Source organism: Astatotilapia calliptera, chromosome 3 (assembly GCF_964374335.1).
Source record: "Astatotilapia calliptera chromosome 3, fAstCal68.1, whole genome shotgun sequence".
NCBI lineage: Eukaryota > Metazoa > Chordata > Actinopteri > Cichliformes > Cichlidae > Astatotilapia > Astatotilapia calliptera.
This window is the reverse complement of record NC_137424.1, coordinates 11,310,892-11,337,012: the sequence shown is the minus strand read 5'-3', so window position 1 is coordinate 11,337,012 and position 26,121 is coordinate 11,310,892. Positions and strand designations below refer to the sequence as shown.

The 26,121-nt window shown below is 42.0% G+C and overlaps 3 protein-coding genes across 3 annotated transcripts in view; all 3 read right to left on the bottom strand.

Moving 5' to 3' along the window:
- Positions 1-26,121, bottom strand: part of LOC113011589 (NACHT, LRR and PYD domains-containing protein 12-like) — a 534,299-nt gene that overhangs the window by 224,502 nt on the left and 283,676 nt on the right. The gene's annotated exons all lie outside the window — the stretch shown is intronic.
- On the bottom strand, positions 622-6,480 carry LOC113017668 (uncharacterized). The gene is made up of 4 exons (XM_080299675.1): positions 6,322-6,480; positions 4,968-5,173; positions 3,603-3,663; positions 622-1,741 (listed from the first exon to the last, which is right to left on the bottom strand). The coding sequence occupies exons 1-4, from the start codon at positions 6,478-6,480 to the stop codon at positions 1,160-1,162; spliced, it is 1,008 nt and encodes a 335-aa protein (XP_080155801.1). The 3' UTR covers positions 622-1,159.
- On the bottom strand, positions 13,193-20,734 carry LOC145425163 (NACHT, LRR and PYD domains-containing protein 1b allele 2-like). Its single transcript, XM_080298145.1, has 9 exons — positions 20,714-20,734; positions 20,505-20,534; positions 20,282-20,361; positions 19,459-19,514; positions 19,112-19,326; positions 14,909-15,162; positions 14,352-14,471; positions 14,113-14,254; positions 13,193-13,969 (listed from the first exon to the last, which is right to left on the bottom strand). Coding segments are annotated over exons 1-9 (1,218 nt in total). The 5' UTR covers positions 20,715-20,734; the 3' UTR covers positions 13,193-13,649.

The following is a 26,121-nucleotide window of genomic DNA, read 5'->3' as shown; positions in this document are numbered from 1 at the left end:
GTTATCCCTCTAACAGCCTCCACATGTTCTCACTGTAATTTCCCCTCATGAATGAATTTATGCTGCACTAATGTGAATGTTTGCAGGGAAATCAAACGCATTTCACACGCAGTACTCGAGCTGACTTACCTTTGATTGAATGACGACTTGTACACACTGACTCCACAGACAAGGTACGAAAATATATCAGGCTACGTCAATAGCGCTAGGTGTTCGGGGTTTCTACTCCACGGCAGTATGTCATACAGGTCCACATTTCCAATGCACGCTATTTTCTGCAAGTACCGCTGCTTCGCCTCTGGACGCAATCGGTCTCTATACAGTTCATTCTCTTTTGAGAGGCTCTTAAGCATCTTTCTTGTAGTCGTCGTTCCAACACAGTGTGTTTGTTTTGATTCGTAGACCCCGAAAATGGCGCTGCGCTCCCACAATGCATTGCGGCGTGACGTCAACTCCAAAGCCCTATACTGAATGTGAGAGATGTTGAACCAGTGAAAGAGATGTTTATGTTATTTCTTATTTGTATTCATTTTAGAACCACATCCTTACTCTCCAGCGAGAGTGTGAGTTTGATGTGGGCTCGTTGTAAATAAAGTTCTTCAACACTCTGACATCATTCCACGCCCTAAAAGGACCTTTTTTTTTTTTTTACCAGGGAACAGTACAGAACCACGTTTCAGAGAAAGTCGACTAGGGTGTCCACTCTAAGATTCTGCTAAGATTAATCACGTCTGCAGCATCTGGAAAGAGTTATGAGAGAGCAAAACACATTGCAATGCTGTAATTATTTCTTTTTTTGTTGATTTTACCCATTATTTGAGGTCACTGAAGTTTGATGTTAATAGTTTGGAAATCTAGCTTTTGTATTCTGTTCGAGCAACTGGTTTAAATTCTTTGAACAAACCAGATTTGGTTAAATACACCCTCTCTAAGCGCTGAAACATTTCTGTCAATGGCTTTTATTTGAAAATGAAATTAGAATTAGAACATTTTAATATGCTTGGATAAGACTTTAATAGTTTTGTGAAATATTTTAACAAACATTTGTGGAAATGCTCATTTGGGTTCGGGGGATGCGTCTACATGTATTCTTGTGACGTTTGAAAGTGGATGAGTGCCTGAAACGCCTCCTACACTTTTGACAGATGTACGGTTTCTCTCAAGTGTGGATTCGCTGAAGACGCTTCAGATGTGATGACTGACTGAATCCCTTGTTGCACTCATCACAATAGTACGGCTTCTCTCCTGTGTGGATACGCTTATGCCTCTTCAGATGTGATGACACACTGAAACCCTTCCCACACTGATCACAGGAGTGGGGCTTGTCTTCAGTGTGGTTATGCTGATGTACCTTCAGACTATATAGATGACTGAAGCTCTTTCCACATTCATTGCAGGCATAGGGCTTTTCTACCGTGTGGATATGCTGATGGACCGTCAGACTTGATGACTGACTGAAGCTTTTTCCACACTCATTGCAGGCATAGGACTGTTCCCCAGTGTGGATACGCTGATGAATTTTCAGGTCTGATGATTGACTGAAGCGCTTGTCACACTCATTGCAGGAGTAGGGTTTTTCCGTAGTGTGGATACGCTGGTGACGCTTCAAATGTGATAAACTCCTGAATCTTTTCCCACACTGGTCAAAGAGGCAGACTTTGCCTCCATGTTGGCTGGGAAGATCAAGCTGTTCTTCATAAAAATCTACCCCAACCTCCTCATGAAGTCTGTCTGGGTTGTTCTGGTTTTAAAGAGAAAGAAGAAAGAGATGTCAGGGTTCCTGGGTCGGTGACCCAGTGTTTTCAGTTTTGTTCATGTTCAGTTTATTTTGCCACTTCAATGTTCTCACTTCCTGCTTTTCCTGTGTCAGCTCATCTCGTGTCATTAGCCAGATTATGTTCAGCTGTGTACTCACCGGTCTCTCATAATCATTCTCATCAGTCTGTGTATTTAAGCCCTCTGTTTCTACTCGTTCACTGTCGTGTCATTGATGTTGATGTGATGTTGTCCTGCCCGTGTGTTCCCTCAGTTTAGTCAGCCATTCAGTTGTCCAGCCAGTCAGTGTCCGTTCACCCTCTGTTCATCCACTCCTTATAATAAACCCTCACCAGTCTTCACCTACCTGCGAGTCCTGCGTTTGGGTTCCTTCTTCCTAGCCTCCACACAACGCCTGACAAGTGACAACAATCTAAAACATTGTCACGTCTGCTGAGGCAGACGGTGTGGAGATGAGAAAGTGTGGACACAAATGCAGGAAACGGAGATGGAGTGAGAAGATAAAATAAAATCAAACTTTTATTTTGGGCTGCACAAAACACTACAAAACAAAGGGCAAAGGGAGCTTGAGATAAACTAGCAAAACCCTAAATTGGGGAATGCTTTGGTAGACATAATTAGTGTATGAATTCTAGAGTAACGGCTGATAAAGAAAATGTTTTCGGCTTTAACTCTAATGTTTTCCTCCTTGGCAAATTTTATTCAAGTCTATTACTCTCTATCACACATGAGTACACTAGCATGTGTTCTTCTAGTGTCAGCAGGTTATAGCATAACAAAAGTAATGGTTGGACTGCAAACAAAAGCCAGAAATGTAAAGTCAAAGAAAACAGAGCATGTCACAAAGCCTCAAATACGGATGTCAGCATATGTAGACGTAATCTCTGTGAGCTCAGCAGCCATTTTGGAACAAGTTCAGGCAGTTATTTCACAGCTTTGACTTAAATAAGTGGTGAGAGAGACATAATTACATTTAGATGATGACTGGGACATAAGAACTGCTTGTATTAAATCATTAAATCTGATTGAAATCAGTTAAACCTTGTGAGATTATTCTGTTATTATATGTTACCTTATATATGTAATCAAAATAGTTGAATTATGTTAACTGCTGTAGATCATATTATACCCTTTAATATAGAGTGTGTGATCAGTATGTAGTTTTAGTTTGCATTATACTTCTGACTTAAAAGAGTGTGAAAATCATTCGATCTATTTGTTTGACCTGTATTGCTCAACACTGTTGAATGTATTACATTGTTTCTTGACATGTTTTACTGCTGAATCATATGAAGAAGGTTGTAAGCAGAAGACTTGGTGTCTGGGGAGAGGAGATAAAACCGCATTCCTTACCCCCCTTCCTACTTCACACAGAAAGACAGGGAGCCGAGGTCATATTTTAGGCGCCGTGAGTGAAAGAATGTGAATGTTTGGGCTTTTACGACAAGGAGGGGGGCTGTTACTAGCTATAAAAGTCTGTGAAAGTTGCTACCACTTTGAGACATGCTGCTGACCCTCTGCAGGCATCTCTCCCATCATGATGGTTCTAATGCTCATAAGTATTGAATTGTATGGAAATAAATGATTGTTGATTGAGCATTTATACACCGAGTATTGTCCTTCCTTCAGCCCAAAGATTCAAAGAATTGGGAGATTTCAACAACCTTATGAATTCCAAAACAAAGACTATATTAATCTAAATGTTTTAGTTTGCTATGTATGCTTGTTTTCCCCTGCCAGCCAATAAAGCTGTGATTTTGAGTTCATCCCTCGAGTCTGAGTGCCTGCATTTTGGGTCCAGCTCCTGCCTAGTTAAAGGGACTTACCTTTGCCAGTGTCAGCATTTGCTGCTGGTTCTCATCGTCCACAAACTCTCCATCGGTGAATCTGCTGTGACAAACATAAAGATAACAAGTTAGAGTAAATGATTCAATTACTGCCATAAAAAACACCGAAGTTAAGGCTTATCACTCAGGTACAAGAAATATTTGTAAGAAGAAATATTTGTGAGTAGCAACAAGAAACATAATCCAGATAGATACTTCAAATTTACAGACATTTCATCTTAAGGCTGTGCAGTTTTTACAGAAAAACTGGATGTGAAATATTAATTCAATTTAAATTAAAGTAAGGAGAAGTGCAAAACACTCTGAATGTCCTTTGATTTACTTAATTACTATGCACTTAATGCATACATATTATTAAAATTTTGGGTATAATGGTTGTATTGATGTATATCAAGTTGAAATGCTCCCAAAAATGGCACCACAGCATGTAAAAATATAATATAAGCTCTGGCGGACTTGATTCTATGGTAGGTCTTAAAGGGTTAAGACATCACATATTTTCAAAAGCGCTCCAATGTTTTCGGAGACGTCTGTTACCCACCAGCTCAATAGCTGCCGTCGTTCAAGGCACACTAGCGCCGTTGAGAACACCGGACTCCGGCAAATTGTTTTCAAACCCACCGCCGTCTTTCGCTACTCAGGTTAAACATGATATATAAGTCACTTAGATAACTTAAAAATTATTTTGTTTGGCTTTTTTTTAGTATTTTATTTGTTCCTGAGTAAATCTGTTTGGCTGAGATTAAAGTTTTTACACAGCAGAATAAACGTCAAGCAGACAACTGATTATCAGAAGTGTGAGATGCTCGAGAATATACTCTGATGTATTTTAGATAGCAAGGAGCAGACGGCTGAGTTTATTAAACTGTCTTTATTTTTACCTAGCGCACACCTTAAACATTTAAAGCTGTAAACTAATGATGGTTATATAAGAGCAGATGCTGCTGGTGCAATAAGCTGTACGTTTTACGTCCAATGGATGATGATCTGATTAGTCGACTAATCAAAAAAATAATCGATGACTAGTCAACTATCAAAATAATCGTTTTCGGCAGCCCTAACTGACATCTTGGATCAGTGTATTTTTCTTCATATTCATTTGCTCCTGTTTCATTTTTAGCCTTGTACTAGCCAGCTCGCTTCCCTTAAAGTGCTCCACTAGCTGCACCTAGTGCTCTGATGGTGGTTTCTTTGAGAGCAGTATTGACTATGAGCTGGAGTGTGTGTCCAGCACAGCGGATAGAGGCCCATCCATGTTTTTCTTCAAGCAGTCGCATTGCTGCCACCATATTGGAACCACTGTCATGTACTACTGCTTTTATTTTGGCAGGCAAGATGTCAAACTTTGTTAGCACCTCTTCCATCCATGTCACTATATTGGCACCAGTATGCCTCTCCTCAAGAGGCATGGTGTAAAGGATGAAGCTCTTCATCTTCCAATCTTCACTCAGGAAATGGCAAGACACACCAAGGTAGGCCTCTGCATGGCTGGTCCAGATATCAGCAGTCAGGGTGAAAAAACCTTTGACACCACCAAGGGTCTGCTTTACCTAAAGATATGAGATGATTTGGAACAATAGTAAGCATTAGGGAAATATATTACAGTATATTTTTTCATTATTAATAATGCTTGTCAGTTTATGCATCAAGATTTAAATTTACCAATTGAATAATTCAGTTACATCAAATACAGTTACGCATGTTAAACAATAAACATTCAACATATCATTAAAAAAAAAACAACAACAACAACTTTCCTGTACTGTACATGCTTTCAAGGATAAAAGATCTGATGTCTCAACAGGACCTGGAAAAACTAGTCCATGCATTCATCTTTAGTAGGCTTGATTACTGTAACAGCATCTTTACAGGTCTACCGAAAAAATCAGTCAGACAACTACAGCTCATTCAGAACTCTGCTGCTCGAGTCCTCACTAAGACCAAAAAAGTGGACCACATCAGTCCAGCTCTGAGGTCTTTACACTGGCTGCCTGTCCGTCAGAGGATAGACTTTAAAGTTCTGATGCTGGTCTATAAAGCTCTGAATGGTTTAGGACCAAAATATATCAATGACCTCCTGACCCAGTATGAACCTTCCAGATCCCTCAGGTCATCTGGATCCGGTCTTTTATCAGTTCCCAGAGTCAGAACCAGACACGGAGAAGCTGCATTCAGCTTTTATGCTCCTTATATCTGGAACAAACTCCCAGAAAGCCTCAGATCAGCTGAAACACTCAGTTTATTTAAATCCAGGTTGAAGACTCACCTGTTCTCAGCTGCATTTGAATAAAGCACCAAATCCACACTTTTAAGCTTAAATTTCAAAACTTACATTTAACTACTGATTTTATCTACTGTTCTGATTTTATCTGTTTTGATTTTATATACTGTTTTGTTTGTTTGTTTGTTTGTTAATTAGTTAGTTAGTTTATTTGCTTGTTTTAATATATTTTAAATCATGCTTTTTATTTGTTTTTGTTTCTAATGTCTCTGTAAAGCACTTTGAATCACCTTGTTGTTGAATTGTGCTATACAAATAAACTTGCCTTGCCATGCCTTGCCTTTAACCAAGATGAATTTATTGGTTGCTCAGTCAGCCAGCTCTTAATATTATTTCATCATGAAATGTATTAAATTCTAATACAAATGGCTATTTTGTGTTTGTGGTGTGAGAGAGTGGAGAGAAAGAGAGACCAACCTTCTTAAAGGTAGCATCATATTTCTTTTCCATCAATTTGGTGAAGTGGGATCGGCCTGGTAGGTAGTTACCATGGTAATCTGGGTTGAACTGCTTGATCATCTCTTTGAAACCTTGATCATCAACCATAGACAGGAGTCTCATGTCCGTCACCAACATGTTCAAGATTGATTCAGTCAGGACATCTGCTTGCCGAGGTTTACATGTTGTTGGCTTGGTGACAAACTTGTCCATTAAAGACGAACATATTTTTTTAGCAGTCCTGTAACGTAACGTTTACAGCTATCAATATAAGTAATAATAAGTAGTGTGTACACCTGTGAGCATGGACGCGCTTGTTTTTTTAAAAGGTTCCTTCATATAATGATCTGCTACAGGGTGTGGGGGGGCCACAGTCCCGTCCCCCAGGGCATGAAGCAGGTATGGAGGAGATCAAAACTCCACACATCCAGAGGCCCCCAGAACACAAGAGACCAAGGAAGACCAACAGAGGGGCAGCCGCGCCACTGTCCCAGTAAGAGCTGAGGAGAGTCCCAGATGAGGGCTCACTCAGCAGCCGCGGAGCAGAAGCGAGGGGGAGTTGCAGTGACGCGCCCGTGAGCTCCGCCAGCAGCCAGCTGTGCCTGAGTGACCGAGCCCCAGGCCGAGAGGCCGGGGGCACCCCACCTCCGAAGTGGCCCGAGCGAGCCCCAGAGATGTCCCCAGAGATACCCAACCTGACATATAGACACAGACATACAGGCACACACAGATACAAACATCCATTCCCACCCTTATGCTCTCATATGCACTTGCTCCACACTCAACCAACGTGGAGACAGACATAAAGAGATGCTGTACACACGATCACACTCCCCAAGCGTACTCTACGAACCGGGTCTAGGTACCCTTTTCCCTGCGGTGGGGAGAGGCAAACCGCCCCGACTCCGCAGCAGCAGGGAGGCCCCACACCCCAGACCGCAGTCGGACGGCCAACTCCTCCTCCTAGCCCCCCCTTGCTCCAGCGGGCCGCAGAGAACGGGGGTGAGAGAAGACTCCAAACCTCCCTCCACCCGCTCATTGTAGTGTTGATGCATGTGTGTTCTAAGGTGCATTTAAAACCCAGGAGGGCATGGAGCTACCTGCCAGAGAGCAGCAGGTAAGCGCATAGTCCCTCCTGCTAGCCCTCCATGTCTACTCCCACCCACTCCATGACATGCTGGTCAGTCACAGGAGCACGTTCAGTGAGAGACTGAGATTACCGAAAAGCACCACTGAACGACACAGGAAATCATTCCTGCCTGTGGCCATCTCCCTGTACAACGCATCCACTTAACACACCGTTTGCTGCTACAGCTACACATGTTTCTTTTCCAACTATTTATTTATGAGTGACTTATGTATGTATGTATGTATATATATATATGTATATATTGTACTATTCTTAGTTAGTGTATTGTCTGTCTTGTCTTAATGTTGGTTTAAAATGGAGCACTGTAACAAAAAATAATTTCCCCCAGGGATCAATAAAGTATTCTGATTCTGATTTAAAATTGAGAGGTGGGCAACGACGCCAGGGGTGAGGTGTACACCCTGATGGTAATTTGGATTCCGTGTGTCGTGCCCACCCCCAAGATCCTATATGTATGTGTAATGAGAGTGTGAGTAATGTGAATGTCTAAGTTGTGGGATAAAATTGAGGCAGAGGCAGCCAGAAGGGGACGGGGGGGGACGGGGGGGGGGGGGGGGGGGGTAGCCTCCTCTGCACCCTGGTGACATACCCCTACTCCAAGGCCCTGCATGTGTGGGTGGTTGTGGTGGAGCGGGAAGAGGGAGGCAGCTGGAGATGGGGAGGGAAGGAAGGGAGGGGCAAGTGATCCCTCCCTGGGGCCAGCTCCCCCACTGACCCCAGTAGGCACCCCCATACTCCGCGACCCGCCAGGGAAAGGGGGACCAGGCCTATCCAGACCGGGTCCCAGTGCAGCAGCGCCCCACAGAGCCCAGGACAGTCCACCCAACCCCACCACAGAGAAAACTGCACCCACCCCACCATCCACTCATCTTCCAGACTACATAAGACAATAGACGCCCAGGCTGAGATCTTCCTCCACCTCTCCTGTATCTCCCCCTTCTGCAGAGAGAGTTCCTGAAGAGCGGAAAGCTCCTGTGAGATGTGACAATCTCCCCCACCAGTTGAAGAGCCCCCCAGGTGGCTCGACGCACCGGCGGCACCCTGCGCCAGGGCTGGGCCCCCATGCACCCACCCACCCACAACCCCGGCAACACACCAACCAGGACCCAAGCTCCCGAGGCCCGGCCAGGGCCCCAGCCCAGAGACGGAGTGCCCCCAGAACCTCACGCCCATCCCGGACCCACCCAGGGGCAGCCAGGCTACCAGGTCAGTAACCCACGTCCGTCAGCACAGACCCTCCCCTAGCCCCGCTGCACGCAGCCACGAGGAAACAGAGCCCCTAACCGGACATGGCTGCTACCCCAGATTGAGCCCCCCAAGGAAGATGCCCCTGGTGAACCCCCCGACGCCCTATCCCTGTCCCTACCCCTGTCCCTACCCCCACACCAATCACAGTGAAGGCGGGACCAAACTATGACCCCCCACCCCCACTAGGTGATGGAGCTGATCAAAGGAGCCCAGAGCAATTGATCTGGTGTGGTGGCAGAGGCTGTATCAAGACTAATGTAATCTAATAGATAATTTCTATATTGGTTAGAATTAAGATTATTTTTTATTTTTCCAGTTCATGAGGACAGTTTTCTTGGCTATGCATAGGGCAGGGAGAACCATATGGGCTATATTTTTATCTGAAGTGACTTTATCTAAGCTGCCCAACAAAAACACTAAGGGGGAGGTTGGAATGTTACATTTCAGACACTTTGATAAGTCTTCACATATCTCGCGCCAAAACTTCTGAACTGGTGGACAGAACCAAAGAGCGTGGATATAATTGTCCGGTGAATTGGTTTGGCAGTGTGAGCAGTTGTTGGTAGACGTAAAGCCCATCTTGAACATCCGATGACCTGTATAGTGCACTCTATGTAATATTTTGTATTGAATTATTTGAAGACTGGGATTTCTGATTAGATGAAAGGTTTTTAAGCAAATCTGAGACCAGAAGTTTAGGTCTAAGTTAACTGATAAATCCGCTTCCCATTTTGCAATAGGAAGTGATGTTGATTAATCTGTTTTAGAAAGCATTCTGTATATTTTGGATAGTAATTTGGGGGTTTTAAGAGTAAGAAATTGAACCACACTTGGTGGTGTTTGTAGTTCAACTTGACCCGGTTTAAATTTCTTTTTTACTATGGATTTAATTTGTTGATATTCTAAAAATCTTTTCTTGTTGATCCCATATTGTGTAACTAGTCCGTCAAATGAAATAAATTCTGTTCCTTCTAGTATATGTTCTAAATATTTGATTCCTTTACCACTCCAATCTGAAAAGTTTATCATATTATTGTTTTGTAATATGTCAGGGTTGTTCCAGATAGGTGTACGTTTGCATGGGATTAATGAAGACGCCGTCAATTTTAGAAACTCCCACCATGCTGTCAGAGAAGAGCTGATGTCGATGCTTTTAAAGCATTCATGTCGTTGGATGTTTGAGCTGATAAATGTTAGGACTGAGATCTCTAGATTATTGCAAAGTGCTTGTTCTACACGACGTGCTTCCTTTTCAGATGCTCATGCATCGCCGTCATACTGTCATGGAAGGCACGTTCCATTTTGCAGATTTTTCATTGGACCTTCTTTTCTTTTGTTTTGTCAAAATGCTCCCAGACTTTTGAGTTCCGTTGCCGAGTAGCCATGATAACGGAGACAGCTTCTGTACACCGTTATAAGCGTGCCACAAAACCAACCAATCACAGACTTGGATGCAAAAATTCTGATTGGCTGTTTTGGTCTCCAATCAAGCTAAGCCCAGGCAAATATCCCAGAATGCATTTCATCCACAACTCAAATTGAGGCAGTGGTGGAGGAACGCAGAGTTTGAAATATACATATTTCTTTCTGGGTCACAAAAAAAAAGATATTTTCAGGATAGATTGTTGCTGTTAGGACATCACATATTTGCAAAAGTGCTCTAACATTTTCAAAGATGCCTGTTACCCACCAGCTGACCTCACAGCTGGACTGGCCATCAGACATACTGGGCATTTGACACAAAGCTGGAGTCATTCTGTCTTTGCTGCACAGCTGCCTCTTTTCTCCTCCTCTCCCCCTTCCTCTCCTGTTGCCACTTCAATCATGAAACTGATCAATGATCAGCTGATCGGCTTTTCTTTCGCAAGTCCTGTCGGTCTTATTTGTTTATCACCCACTTTGAGCCAAAAAGAGAAAACAAGCAGATGTCACGATGAACAACAGCAGCGTTTAAGCTTGATCAGCTGTTGTTAGAATTTATTTAATATTAATTTCTAGTATCAGCTGATGTTTGTTGGAGCCACAGCTGTAAAAGCTGCTGGTCATGATATCGGGTTGGATATGTGGTGAGAGGGAAACATGAAGATGAAACCAGGAGATGTCCTTAAGTGGTCATCTGGTGTAAACTGTATAGAAATCATACATATATACAAACGAGACAGTGTACATCACTGTCACAACAGTGTTTGTGAAGCAGTATGTTTAAGATACATTGACAGTCTCATGACGACATGATTCAGATATAAGACTAGGGATGGGTATCGAAAACCGGTTCTTGTTGAGAACCGGTTCCCACTGTTTCAATTCCTTGGAATCGTTTGCCATTTTTGCAAACGATTCCCTTATCGATTCCAGTCACCCCGAATGACGTCACCACGTTGTGGAGCGTCATTTACCTGGCAGGAAACACGGCGCCTAAGCGGCTCAAACGCTCAAAAGTTTGATTATACTTTATGAGAACCGATGACAACAGGGGAACTTGCAAAGTAGATATTTCATTTAAGGGAGGAAACACTACGAATATGCAAAAGCATTTGCTCACAAAACACGCGATGACACGTGTTTTTAATTCCGCTCTGGACTCGTGACTCTCAACCCAGCAGCAGCGCTAACGTTTGCACGTCCTCTCCCGTTAATGCGGCAGGTAAATAATCAACCAACAGTGCATATTATGTTACCACAATCTGCCTTATTACAAGACCTGCCATTACTGTACATGTAGGTGACCATGATGAGAGAGACAGACTGGCTGGCGCTCGCTGGCAGTTCTCGCTGCAGTCTACTGGTAGCGTCTCCTTTCAGGCCAGGATAGACGAATGTCACCGAGCAGTGTCTAAGTTTGTGGTCAAAGGCTTGCACCCATTTGCCACAGCAGATGCCCCCGATTTTTGGTAAGTGAATGTGTTTAATTATAGGCAGGGACATTACTGGATATTCTTGTGTAATTGCTACAGAACAATTTATGTTATACTTTGTTATTGCTACAGAAGAATATTTATTTTATTATTTTACATTTACAATTTTTTTTCCTGGGGACCCTGTGACACCCCATTGAAGAGCCGTAGGCTGGATCTCTTAAGATCTCACTGTTGGGTTTGTAAGGCCATGTTACTCCTAAATTTCTACCTTGTTCAAAGAGAAGATATAAAACAAAGTTCTAAGCTAATCAACCTTAGTGTTCTCCTTTTTAAAAAAAAAAAAAAAAAGAATCGATAAGAGAATCGATAAGAGAATCGATAAGAGAATCGATAAAGAATCGAATCGTTAAACAGAATCGAAAATGGAATCGGAATCGTTAAAATCTTATCAATACCCATCCCTATATAAGACGCAAATCAAGTCAATCAGACGAATGTAACATTTATGTTAAATACTTTTGAATTTCACCCAAAACACCCTTTTTTTAAATTAAATATGTCATTTTGCATCTCACTCTCCTACCTGTGTGATCTGAGTCTGTGTGCGTTCGTGTGTGTGCGCTGCGTGGTGACGTAGGCGCGTGCATGTGTGCCCCGGTCACAGCTCCTTTCAGCATGGCCGGAGGTAAGTCACTGCCACATTGCTCAGTTTGTTCAGACCCCAAGCTGCAATGTGAATACAGCCGAACCGCCGCATTTTTGTTTGTCGTTAAGAGACTCGTTCGGGATAAGTTTTGTGGAGGACAGAGTTTGCTAATATACGTTTTTAATTAGTTTTAGCTGAGAACGCAGCTGAAATGCTAGCATGCTAAGTTAGCCTGAACGCTAGAGGCTTGTGAGCGTATTCACTGCAGTTTTTTTAACAGCGTGCACTCTTTTTTCCTTCATCAGGAGAGGTGTACTGGCAGGCGCGTGACACACACAGAACAGACACTTATTTCTGTGTTGCAGGTATGGAGATGTTCTTATGTTTTGGAGATGCACTCTTTCATTTATTGTTTTTATAAGTACAGTGTTGTATTGCCTGTTGGATGGCGGTTATTAATATAATTGTACTGAAGTATAATGTTTGAACTATAAGCACTAGAATATTGGGTCCTGGTTATTGAATTGTATTTATCTGACTGTTTATTTGTTTTTGAATTATTTTGTTTATTGTTCTTATAAGTTGTTTTTAATGATTTTTCAGTGACATGTTATTTATTTTATGCTTTTTGTTTTTGAGAGCTTAAGTTAATGTTTTAAAACAATTTGTTGTATTAGATTTATTATATTATTGTGGTGTTAATGAAGCTGCAGGCACAGCTCCTTTCAGCATGGCCGGAGGAGAGGTGTACTGGCAGTCGCGTGACACACACAGATCAGACACATGTTTCTGTGTTGCAGATGTGCAGTAAAGAGCCAAAGACCCAAGTGCTGTCTCCTGCCTCTTACTTTCACGCCAGAACACAACGCAATGACGGGTGTAACACATGAACGGGTTACACGAACAGGAAGCTCAAACTGTTTAAAAACACGAATTCAAACTCCAGCATAAGAAAGCAAACAGCAAAACTTTATTTATACAGGCAGAAACACAAAATGCTGCTCAGAGCAGAAGCTAGCACAGACGAGAACCTCAGTAATCAGATTGTAAACACTGATCATGTGATTCAACATGTTATTCCAGCATTAAAGGTAAAAACAGCTTCAGTTATATTGTTGGAAACAGACGCCGGTCACAGATAACTTGAGGTGTTGCTCTTCAACCTGTAGATGTGGTTCAGCATCTACAGGTTGGAGCTTCACATATTTCCTGGTTTGTGCACTAATAATGAGCAGCCCAGAGACTTACCGAGGTCCCAGACTCTGCTTCAGTCCATCCAATGTCCTGCTCAGCTTCTAGTCAGAGTCCAGGTTTTAATAAGAACTAAAGTCCAGTTTCCAACACACACATGAAGATCACAATAATGACACTGTCAGTGGTCTTTGAGATTTATTAGAAATCTGTCTTATCTTAAGTTCAGCTCTGTGAAAAGGCATGGATCCTCCTCACGGAGAGCAGCGATCAGAAGTGAGGTGGCTATACTTCCTTTTCGTCGCACTGTGTCAATAACGTCTCGTGCTTTATCTGCTTTGCTCTGCTGTGATCTGACTGATTCCATCTCCTGCTCATTGATAATATGCTGCTCCAGGAGTTTATCCAGAAGTTTGTTTAAAACAGGTTCAGACACTCTGTCAATAAACTGTGAGCGAACTGTGAGCAGCCTCTCGTCTGCCGGGACTCCGGACTCATCTGGGACATTTCTCATTAAGGTTTCTGTTCTTGGTGCTGAAGGAACAAAGAAAGATAGACATTTAACAGCACTCTGAACTGAGGATGAAAAGAGAAGTATGATTTCAGTTGAAGTTTTATAAAATATAAAATAAAAAGTTTGTAGGGTAATTTCTGCTGGTATTTGGCAGGAATCTTACCTGGCAGGCAAACAGATGATTTCCAGATTTCATTCCCCTCTTGGTCTTTGACTATCAGACTCACAAACCCTGAATTTGTACTCAGGAAAACTTGAAATGTTGGATGGTAATTTGGGCCAGACTTTGAGCGAAACTGTGTTTGCTAAACAACAACAGAAAGGTGCCATTTTCATGACGAGTGGGTTATCCAGGACTTTCATTTCATTTCAGCAGCATATAGTTTCTAACTGCTGACTCACCTTCGGCTGTATTATCCTGCTCTCAGGCTCACAGTGGACACTGTACCTTTGACCGAAGCTGAAAAGACAGTCAGCAGGGGTCTGGAGGTATTCAGCATCATCGTGTTGTTGGGCAGACACCTGCAGTGACAGGACAGTTTATTATGCTGGTAACGTTAATAAGTCTATTCACCTGTAGAGATCATTTAAACATATCAGGTGTAGAATATCATGTGTCAGTATGAATCAAAAACAATCATTCTTGAGATAGAATAGCTTTGCAGAGAAAAAAAGCTCCATGATTTTATTTTTATCAGTGAAGTGTCAGATCTGACATTATGGGTCACAAACATCAAATGTTCACAGCTTAGGGTCATTACTGGGAGTGAATAAAGAAGAGCAGTGATTGGTCAACAATGTGGGTAAGAAAAGCTAAATGGAGCCTGACTCTTTGTCTCAGGTAATCAGAGTGGAGTGACCAGTAAACCTGTACATAACTTTAGTTTATTATCAGAAAGCTGCTGAGAATCATTTGGATTCTGAGAGGACCACAGAGTGAAGATGATGAAACTATTTACCTCTGACAATGGGATATTTTCCTGGAGTAGAAACACATTGATTCTTGCAGGCTCTGAAGGTCGGAAGAACAGCAGAACTTGGCCATTTACTGTTATGTTCAGGAGCCGCTTAAAATCATCCCAGATGATGCCCCACCCAGAGAGGTGAGGAACCTTCACAACCACATGGGTGGCAGTGATCTCCAGCGGCTCCAAGATGCTCATCCCATCATCAGAGATGTGGGCAACAGACAGCAGGCCATCAACACACAGCGCTGTGAAAGGAAAGAGCTTTTCATTCTGAGAGTTCAGATTTACTTCTCACCTTATCTGAGGATTACATCTCCTGCAAACAAGTTCACCTCCATCCTTTTTTGTTATAAATGTGAACAGCCCAAAACTTTTGCATTATTTATTACATAAAGCTCAGAACTAGGCATCAGTTATGTTACACGTTTGTGCAGTTATATATGTTCTTGGTTTGTAATTCATTTGAAAGCCTGATGCTTAACATTGTCCACCCCAGCTGTGAAACTCAGAAACCAGTCTTACTTGTTATCATCTATCGTCCACCTGGGCCTTACACAGAGTTTCTGTCTGATTTCTCAGACTTTATATCTAATTTAGTTCTGAGCTCAGATAAAATAATTATTGTGGGTGATTTTAACATCCATGTAGATGCTAAAAATGACAGCCTCACCATGGCATTTAATCTGTTATTAGACTCAATTGGTTTCTCTCAAAATGTAAAAGAACCCACCCACCACTTTAATCACACTCTAGATCTTGTTTTAACATATGGCATAGAAACTGAACATTTAACAGTGTTTCCTGAAAACCCTCTCCTGTCTGATCATTTCCTGATAACATTTACTTTTACAATATATGATTACACAGCGGTGAAGAGTAGACTTTATCAAAGTAGATGTCTTTCTGAAAGTGCTGTAACTAAGTTTAAGAATATAATCCACCCACTGTTATCATCTTCAATGCCCTGTACCAACACAGAGCAGAGCAGCTATCTGAACGCTACCCCAACAGAGGTCGATTATCTTGTTAATAATTTCACCTCCTCACTACGTACGACTCTGGATACTGTAGCTCCTGTGAAAACTAAGGTCTCTAATCAGAAGTACCTGACTCCGTGGTATAATTCTCAAACACGTACCCTAAAGCAGATGACTCGTAATCTGGAGAGGAAATGGCGTGTCACAAATTTAGAGGATCATCATTTAGCCTGGAGAAATAGTTTGCTGCTTTATAAGAAAGCCCTCCGCAAAGCCAGAACATCTTACTATTCATCACTGATTGAAGAAAAGAAGAACAACCCCAGGTTTCTCTTCAGCATTGTAGCCAGGCTGACAAAAAGTCAGAGCTCTTTTGAGCCAACAATCCCTTTAACGTTAACTAGTAATGACTTCATGAACTTCTTCACAAATAAATTTTTTATCATTAGAGAAAAAATTACCAGTAATCATCCCACAGATGTAATATTATCTACAGTTACTCTTAGTACCATTGATGTTAAGTTACTCTTTTTCTCCAATTGATCTTTCTGAGTTAACTTCAATAATTACTTCCTCCAAGCCATCAACGTGTCTTTTAGACCCCATTCCTACAAAACTGCTCAAAGAAGTCCTGCCATTAATTAATTCTTCGATCTTAAATATGATCAACCTATCTCTAATAATCGGCTATGTACCACAGGCCTTCAAGCTGGCTGTAGTTAAACCTTTACTCAAAAAGCCATCTCTAGACCCAGCAGTCTTAGCTAATTATAGGCCAATCTCCAACCTTCCTTTCATATCAAAAATCCTTGAAAGAGTAGTTGTCAAACAGCTAACAGATCATCTGCAGAGGAATGGTTTATTTGAAGAGTTTCAGTCAGGTTTCAGAGTTCATCACAGCACAGAAACAGCTTTAGTGAAGGTTACAAATGATCTTCTTATGGCCTCTGACGGTGGACTCATCTCTGTGCTTGTCCTGCTAGAACTTAGTGCAGCGTTCGATACTGTCGACCATAATATCCTATTAGAGCGATTAGAACATGCTGTAGGTATTACAGGTACTGCACTGCAGTGGTTTGTATCATATCTATCTAATAGACTCCAGTTTGTGCATGTAAATGGAGAGTCCTCTTCACACACTGAGGTTAATTATGGAGTTCCACAGGGTTCAGTGCTAGGACCAATTCTGTTTACATTATACATGCTTCCCTTAGGCAGTATCTGTTAGATTTTGTATTGTTGATTGTCATTTATGCTTAGAAATATTTACTTATATATGCTTAGAAGTATATAATTACTTGTAGATTGAAAGAATGTCTCATCCTAAGAGGTCTGTAACAACTCTGTGTAGCATGAAGAGGGGGGTGAGTTCACTCCCCTACAGAGGAGAGGTCGTATCTTCTTTTGCTGATTTATGGTATAGCAAACACACGTATATCTGTTTAAGTATAAGAGCCTTTTGTTAGATGGACCCAGACGTCCTGGCGCCAGCTTTGGGGATTCTTCACAGGGTCATATCTTGACCTCTCTCTCTCTCACACACACACACACACACACACACACACACACACAGGCAAGGTACTCTTTGTGTGTATGTAGACGTCATATGTTAATGAACCTATGCATATTCATGTAACCCCAAGTGGTACGGGAGAACGGACGAGAGCAACTGGGATCAGACGAGAGAACGGCATCTGTCCGGTCTCTCCCGTGCACGAGTAACATGAAGAACTTTGCCTACTTGTGTCTTGCCTTGCAGTGTAATTATATTGTCTTCAACGTTCCAGCGGATAGGTACAAGCTACAAACCTATCAGTATCATTAGAAGACATAGCATACATTTTCACTGCTATGCAGATGACACCTAGCTCTATCTGTCCATGAAGCCAGATAACACACACCAATTAGTTAAACTGCAGGAATGTCTTAAAGACATAAAGACCTGGATGGCCGCTAACTTTCTGCTTCTTAATTCAGATAAAACTGAGGTTATTGTACTCGGCCCTGAAAAGCCTAGAAATATGGTATCTAACCAGATTCTTACTCTGGATGGCATTACCTTGGCCTCCAGTAACGCGGTGAGGAACCTTGGAGTCATTTTTGACCAGGACATGTCCTTCAATGCACATATTAAACAAATATGTAAGACTGCGTTCTTCCATTTGCACAACATCTCTAAAATTAGAAATATCCTGTCTCAGAGTGATGCTGAAAAACTAATTCATGCATTTATTACTTCCAGGCTGGACGACTGTAATTCATTATTATCAGGATGTCCAAAAAACTCACTGAAAAGCCTTCAGCTAATCCAAAATGCTGCAGCAAGAGTCCTGACATGGACTAGAAAGAGAGAGCATATTTCTCCTGTTTTGGCTTCCCTTCATTGGCTTCCTGTTAAATCCAGAATTGAATTCAAAATCCTGCTCCTCACATACAAGGTCTTAAATAATCAGGCCCCATCTTATCTTAATGACTTTGTAGTACCATATCACCCTATTAGAGCACTTCGCTCTCGCTCTGCAGGCCTACTTGTTGTTCCTATAGTATTTAAAAGTAGAATGGGAGGGAGAGCCTTCAGTTTTCAGGCCCCTCTTCTGTGGAACCAGCTTCCAGTTTGGATTCGGGAGACAGACACTATCTCTACTTTTAAGATTAGGCTTCAAACTTTCCTTTTTGCTAAAGCATATAGTTAGGGCTGGACCAGGTGACCCAGAATCCTCCCTTAGTTATGCTGCAATAGATGTAGGCTGCCGGGGGATTCCCATGATGCATTGAGTTTTTCCTTTCCAGTCACCTTTCTCACTCACTATGTATTAATAGACCTCTCTACATTGAATCATATCTGTTATTAACCTCTGTCTCTCTTCCACAGCATGTCTTTATCCTGTCTTCCTTCTCTCACCCCAACTGGTCGCAGCAGATGGCCGCCCCTCCCTGAGCCTGGTTCTGCCGGAGGTTTCTTCCTGTTAAAAGGGAGTTTTTCCTTCCCACTGTCGCCAAAGTGCTTGCTCATAGGGGGTCATATGATTGTTGGGTTTTTCTCTGTATCTATGAAGCGCCTTGAGGCGACTTATGTTGTGATTTGGCGCTATATAAATAAAATTGAATTGAATTGAATTATAAATAAACTGCATTGTGGTTATTTGTATGATAAAGAACAGTTCATATTAGCTGAGCACCACACAGTAACACAGATGTTTCACAGCACAGTGCTCACCCTCCTTTGTTTCACAGTGTGGCAGGTGGAGCTCCCAGACTGCATCCTCAGAGCATGTGATGTTAAACAGCGGCCCTGCAGCTGTTTTTCCAGCTGATTGAAGGAGGCTCCCATCCCATTGGACAGTCCTGTACAACAGCTCCGCCTCCTGAGCCATAACAAACACTAGTCTGGTCAGAGTACACTGGAACACACCTGGACCAGGACACCTGAACCTGTAGGACACAGAAGGGCTGAAGCACTCCAACCAGCCTGTATGAGCTGAGGTCTGATCACCACCAGCTGTATCACGCGTCTTGTCACATCATTACATACATGTTATCAACCTAATGTGAAATTAGAAGCACCTGTAGGAGATGTGTGTGGATTCAGTTTGTACTTGAGGGGTGAAGCTTAATGGAGGCTGGAATTCAGAGAGGAAATACATCAGCTGTTTAAAGCAGCAATAAACAAGTAAACGGTGAACAAACTATACAGAGTACACCCATCCATCCATCATCCATCCATTTTCTTCTGCTTTATCCAGGGCCGCAGGGGTAGCAGCCTAAGCAGAGAAGCTCAGACCTCCCTCTCCCCAGCCACCTCCTCCAGCTTATCTGGGGGAACACCAAGGCGTTCCCAGGCGAGCCAAGAGATATAATCTCTCTAGCGTGTCCTGGTCTGCCCCGGGGCCTCCTCCCGGTGGGACATGCCCAAACACCTCACCCATGATGCGCCCAGGGGGCATCCTTGTCAGACGCCCAAACCACCTCTGCTGGCTCCTTTCGATGTGGAGCAGCAGCGGCTCTACTCTGAGCCCCTCCCGGATGGCTAAACCTCTCACCCTATCTCTAAGGGAGAGGCCAGCCACCCTTCGGAGGAAGCTCATTTCAGCCGCTTGTATTCGCAACCTCGTTCTTTCAGTCATTACCCACAGTTCGTGGCCATAGGTGAGGGTAGAAACATAGATGGACCACACAGCTAGTGGAGTGTGCCCCTAGGCACACAGAGTACACATCAGGTGTTATCTGTACACACTTTCAAAACTGCGAGTAACATACTGACAATGACATAGAATCTTAAACCTGACTGGTTGTCTGCCCTGTGCTTTAACACACCTGACAAAATTTCTGTGCTGAAGGCCTATTTTTTGTATCACAAGACAATCAGATGCACATGCTTTTCTCTCACCTTAATGTCCTTTATGTCATCTTTAGTCAAATCAAGCTCTGTGTCTAATGAGTCTGGATTCAGTCTGACCTCAGAGTAACCTGATGAGAGACAAACATCGAATAATTCAGGATTTCCTGGAACTCTAACTGGTGCTGTTTACAATCATATTAGTTTCTTAGTGGTTTTCTGATCAAATACAAACTGTCTGTGAGGGATTTCTCTTTCTTCCTTAAGGACCCACCATCTTCTTCAGCTGCAGCCTTCTCACTCACTAAAAAGATTTTAAAAAGTATTAAAATATTTTGACCAAAACCAGTACCTAAAAACACATCCTTAAAACCCCCCCATAATTTATAGATTTTTGCAAAATGAAATAAGCACAAACGAGCTTTCATGTGATATGCTGTTGATGAAATAGTGATGAATGTGACACAAAGTCTCAGTACTCACTGGTTTTGTCTATGGAAGATTTAAAAGTCTTGACATCAACTCTGCAGAGAGCAACGGTAAAACACAACTGATTAATGGTGTACTAAGCCTAGCCAGAGAAGAAGAAGACAGACTTTACCATGAAGATCCTCAGTGTGGATCAGTATAATATCAGCCTGATGTCTGCAGTTTAGTGTCAGCACAACTTTCACATCATATTCATCTCAGCACAACTAAAACATGCTGACTGACCTCAGAGTTTCAAGTCCACATCCTGGACTCTCCAGGAAACCACACAGATGCTTCACTCCTGAATCCTGCAGCTTGTAGTTTCCTCTCAGCTCCAGCTGTCTCAGATGGGAGGGGTTGGACTTCAGTGCTGCTGCCAGATAATCACAGCTGATCTCTGACAAACCACAGTCGATCAATCTGTATAAAGAATGAAAGATGTAAGTTTATTAGACAAAGTGTGAGCTTGAAATCATTCAGTGTTTCATCATCTGTTCAGAGCTGAAGAAGGTTCAGAATGTAGAAGTTTAGAAAATGAAAACTCCAAACAGCTGAAGCCAACAGGAAGCAGCTTCAAACAAACACAACAAGAGAAAAAACTCTGAATGTTTCACATTAAAGTCGTACATTTCTCATAAAAACAGGACAAAGACTTGAAAAAGTCGTGTTTTTCCTTCCAGGAACCACAAGGCTTCACTTTTAAAGGTGAAGTGTGAAAGAAATGGACATATTTGAAGTCCAACACCTTTTTCCAGTCACATTATTAATGCAGACAAACTACAAGCTCATTTTCATTCCAACAAGTCATCTTCTGACCTGGACTAACAACACTGGTCTCTATGTGCAGCTGGCTGTGAGACCAGTGCTCAGGGAGCGTCTACAAAGTGCAACACTGAAAGAACATCACACACTCATTTGCTTCCAGCACTTTCACACAAACATCTACTGTCATTATTGTCACCAAACTCTGTGGATCCTTTATTGCAAATTCAAATGGGATCAAATGGTCAGACAAAAGAGGGTTATGAGGAAATATGATGAAATGTTGTGTATTAGCAGCAAGTTATTGAATCATTTTCCTCAGAAACCAAACAAAATGATTGACAAACATGTTTTTACAAACTCAGTGTTGGACTTGGATCAGCAGGATAAGCTGATGTTTAAAGGCATTTGAGTCTCGCTGTATGAGAGTCCAGTTATTACTCAATATTTATGGATGATGTTCTTTCAGTGTTGCACTTTGTAGACGCTCCCTGAGCCTCACAGCCAGCTGCACATGGACCAGCTGACATTACCCAGCATTAGAGGCGGGTGTAAAAAAATGGATTTTCCTATTTAAATGGTTTTAATTTGAATAAAGCGATGTTGATTCATTCAATCCTGAATCGTTTTTTAATATAAATGTATTTTGCCAGAATCTCAGGTTAAAGCTCCCAAAAGTATTTCAACAACAAGCAAACAGATAAAACAGTAAATGAGAGCAGCTAAACACACAAAGATGGAAACACAGAGCGTGGATCGTTCACTCGACGGCACGTGCACGGACACGCCATCGGTGCTGAAAGTGGACAGCTCACAGATCCTGAAGCTGCAGGTTTCATCTGTCTCCAACCAAAACTGACTGAACCAGCAGCAGAAGAAGATCCAAACTACGCTTTACGTTTGATGAACATCGTCATGAATTCTCTCTGACTTTGACGTTTACTTCCTGCACAGCTCTCTCTCTCTCTCAGTGTACTTCAAGAACAGTTTACCTTCAAAAATCTGTTTCCTGCATTATTCACTACTTATTACGCACCAGTCTGCTGTTGTGTTCACTGCTGTCGGCCTCCGAAAACAAAGCCTCATTTCTGCTGTTCAATACTGAAGAAATGTAAACCTTTTAAAATGATGACAGATTACAAACTCTCAGCTGTGTCTGTAATCAAACCTCTGTAACTTTGCTTCCCTTCAGCAGCATCAGCTCATGTTCACATGTTGATTCATGGTTTGCTTCAGTTTTTGATGGACTGCAGAAGATTTTGAAGGTTATCTGCTATAAAAAGCCAGAACAGGAAAATCTGCTTCATGTGTTTCTGTTTGATCCTCAGTGACTTTGACACAAAGGCCTCTGCTGTGATGATCACACCTCTGATCAAGTCTCACAGTGTCAGCTTTGTTTTTATACATATGGATATGTGCTGATAAATGATCAGAATTATAATATTTCCCACTGTCTGCTGTGTGCCGTGACCTTTGACCTGCTAAAGACAGTCAGCTGTGGATTATTCATTGTTGTGTCTGATACTTAGAACTGTGAGGAAGAACACTACACAGTTAATCAGGGTCCCCTCTCTCTGAATCAGGAAAGGTGGGCAGGCCGCGTGTGGGCCACGGGCCATACGTTGAGTCTCACTGTTTGAAATGTGAACATTGTTCTGCTGCAGTCAATGGACTAAACCAGAGAAGAAGAAAACAGACTTTACCATGAAGATCCTCAGTGTGGATCAGTATAATATCAGCCTGATGTCTGCAGTTTAGTGTCAGCACAACTTTCACATCATATTCATCTCAGCACAACTAAAACATGCTGACTGACCTCAGAGTTTCAAGTCCACATCCTGGACTCTCCAGGAAACCACACAGATGCTTCACTCCTGAATCCTGCAGCTTGTTGTTGTCACTCAGGTCCAGCTCTCTCAGATGGGAGGGGTTGGACTTCAGCGCTGCTGCCAGATAATCACAGCTGATCTCTGACAAACCACAGTCCCACAATCTGTATAAAGAATGAAAGATGTAAGTTTATTAGACACAGTGTGAGCTTGAAATCATTCAGTGTTTCATCATCTGTTCAGAGCTGAAGAAGGTTCAGAATGTAGAAGTTTAGAAAATGGAAACTCCAAACAGCTGAAGCCAACAGGAAGCAGCTTCAAACAAACACAACAAGAGAAAAAACTCTGAATGTTTCACATTAAAGTCGTACATTTCTCATAAAAACAGGACAAAGACTTGAAAAAGTCGTGTTTTTCCTTCCAGGAACCACAAGGCTTCACTTTTAAAGGTGAAGTGTGAAAGAAATGGACATATTTGAAGTCCAACACCTTTTTCCAGTCACATTATTAAAGCAGACAAACTACAAGCTCATTTTCATTCCAACAAGTCATCTTCTGACCTGGACTAACAACACTGGTCTCTATGTGCAGCTGGCTGTGAGACCAGTGCTCAGGGAGCGTCTACAAAGTGCAACACTGAAAGAACATCACACACTCATTTGCTTCCAGCACTTTCACACAAACATCTACTGTCATTATTGTCACCAAACTCTGTGGATCCTTTATTGCAAATTCAAATGGGATCAAATGGTCAGACAAAAGAGGCTTATGAGGAAATATGATGAAATGTTGTGTATTAGCAGCAAGTTATTGAATCATTTTCCTCAGAAACCAAACAAAATGATTGACAAACATGTTTTTACAAACTCAGTGTTGGACTTGGATCAGCAGGATAAGCTGATGTTTAAAGGCATTTGAGTCTCGCTGTATGAGAGTCCATTTATTACTCAATATTCATGGATGATGTTCTTTCAGTGTTGCACTTTGTAGACGCTCCCTGAGCATCACAGCCAGCTGCACATGGACCAGCTGACATTACCCAGCTTTAGAGGCGGCTGAAAAAAAATGGATTTTCCTATTTAAATGGTTTTAATTTGAATAAAGCGATGTTGATTCATTCAATCCTGAATCGTTTTTTAATATAAATGTATTTTGCCAGAATCTCAGGTTAAAGCTCCCAAAAGTATTTCAACAACAAGCAAACAGATAGAACAGTAAATGAGAGCAGCTAAACACACAAAGATGGAAACACAGAGCGTGGATCGTTCACTCGACGGCACGTACACGGACACGCCGTCGGGGCTGAAAGTGGACAGCTCACAGATCCTGAAGCTGCAGGTTTCATCTGTCTCCAACCAAAACTGATTGAACCAGCAGCAGAAGAAGATCCAAACTACGCTTTACGTTTGATGAACATCGTCATGAATTCTCTCTGACTTTGACGTTTACTTCCTGCACAGCTCTCTCTCTCTCAGTGTACTTCAAGAACAGTTTAACGTCAAAAATCTGTTTCCTGCATTATTCACTGCTTATTACGCACCAGTCTGCTGTTGTGTTCACTGCTGTCGGCCTCCGAAAACAAAGCCTCATTTCTGCTGTTCAATACTGAAGAAATTTAAACCTTTTAAAATGATGACAGATTACAAACTCTCAGCTGTGTCTGTAATCAAACCTCTGTAACTTTGCTTCCCTTCAGCAGCATCAGCTCATGTTCACATGTTGATTCATGGTTTGCTTCAGTTTTTGATGGACTGCAGAAGATTTTGAAGGTTATCTGCTATAAAAAGCCAGAACAGGAAAATCTGCTTCATGTGTTTCTGTTTGATCCTCAGTGACTTTGACACAAAGGCCTCTGCTGTGATGATCACACCTCTGATCAAGTCTCACAGTGTCAGCTTTGTTTTTATACATATGGATATGTGCTGATAAATGATCAGAATTATAATATTTCCCACTGTCTGCTGTGTGCCGTGACCTTTGACCTGCTAAAGACAGTCGGCTGTGGATTATTCATTGTTGTGTCTGATACTTAGAACTGTGAGAAAGAACACTACACAGTTAATCAGGGTCCCCTCTCTCTGAATCAGGAAAGGTGGGCAGGCCGCGTGTGGGCCACGGGCCATACGTTGAGTCTCACTGTTTGAAATGTAATCGATCCCGTAATTGATTAACTTAGGGACATGGATATTCTAGGTACTTTCAATGAGGAGAAGAGGAACAAGAAAACTAGAACACTTCCTTATGCTGTCTTGTAGAGAACACTCTATGGCATTTATTACAACACAACACATAACAGTCTCATCAGCAACTTCAATAATATGCAGAATGTTAACAACAATTATGAGACAAAAACCCAATATAATCCCCCCTTCAATCAGTCAGTTCAGTTTCCATATTAGTCCATTTATGTCTCTTGTCACAGTTCTACCTCCACCAACCACTCTGGTTTGGTGAGGAAAGGGAAAAAAGTAAATTATGGTGTTGAAGTAAAAAAAGAATAATAATAAAATAAATTCAGAGCTCTGAGAAAAACTTTGTCAATCTACCCGGTAGGGGTGGGGGAAAAAATCGATACTGTGTAGTATCGTGATATTTTGTTTGCTAATAATGTATCGATACAGGGACAGCAGAAATCGATATTTTGTTACAAACAATTTTTTCTCTGAAGTCAACATGCTCTGGAGTCAGAGCATGTTGACTTCAGAGCATGTTGATCCTTTTTCTGAGCAAGAATCCTGACATTCCTTCACTGTCCAAATGTGTTTAACTTTTTTTTTTTGGCAGCAATAAACATGACAGTTTACTTATTTTAATTTAAGACATGTTTAA

What these genes read in the sequence shown, in the direction of transcription:
- LOC113017668 (XM_080299675.1), bottom strand. Translation starts at nt 6,480, where the DNA reads ATGTTGGTGACGGACATGAGACTCCTGTCTATGGTTGATGATCAAGGT. An exon ending in ATGGAAGAGGTGCTAACAAA is followed by an intron (nt 3,664 to 4,967) that starts GTTTGACATCTT and finishes TTGTCACAGCAG; the next exon opens with ATTCACCGATGGAGAGTTTG. An exon ending in AAATGCTGACACTGGCAAAG is followed by an intron (nt 1,742 to 3,602) that starts GTAAGTCCCTTT and finishes CTTTAAAACCAG; the next exon opens with AACAACCCAGACAGACTTCA.
- LOC145425163 (XM_080298145.1), bottom strand. An exon ending in TCCACACACATCTCCTACAG is followed by an intron (nt 19,327 to 19,458) that starts GTGCTTCTAATT and finishes TGTGTCCTACAG; the next exon opens with GTTCAGGTGTCCTGGTCCAG. An exon ending in AAAATATCCCATTGTCAGAG is followed by an intron (nt 14,472 to 14,908) that starts GTAAATAGTTTC and finishes CTGTCACTGCAG; the next exon opens with GTGTCTGCCCAACAACACGA.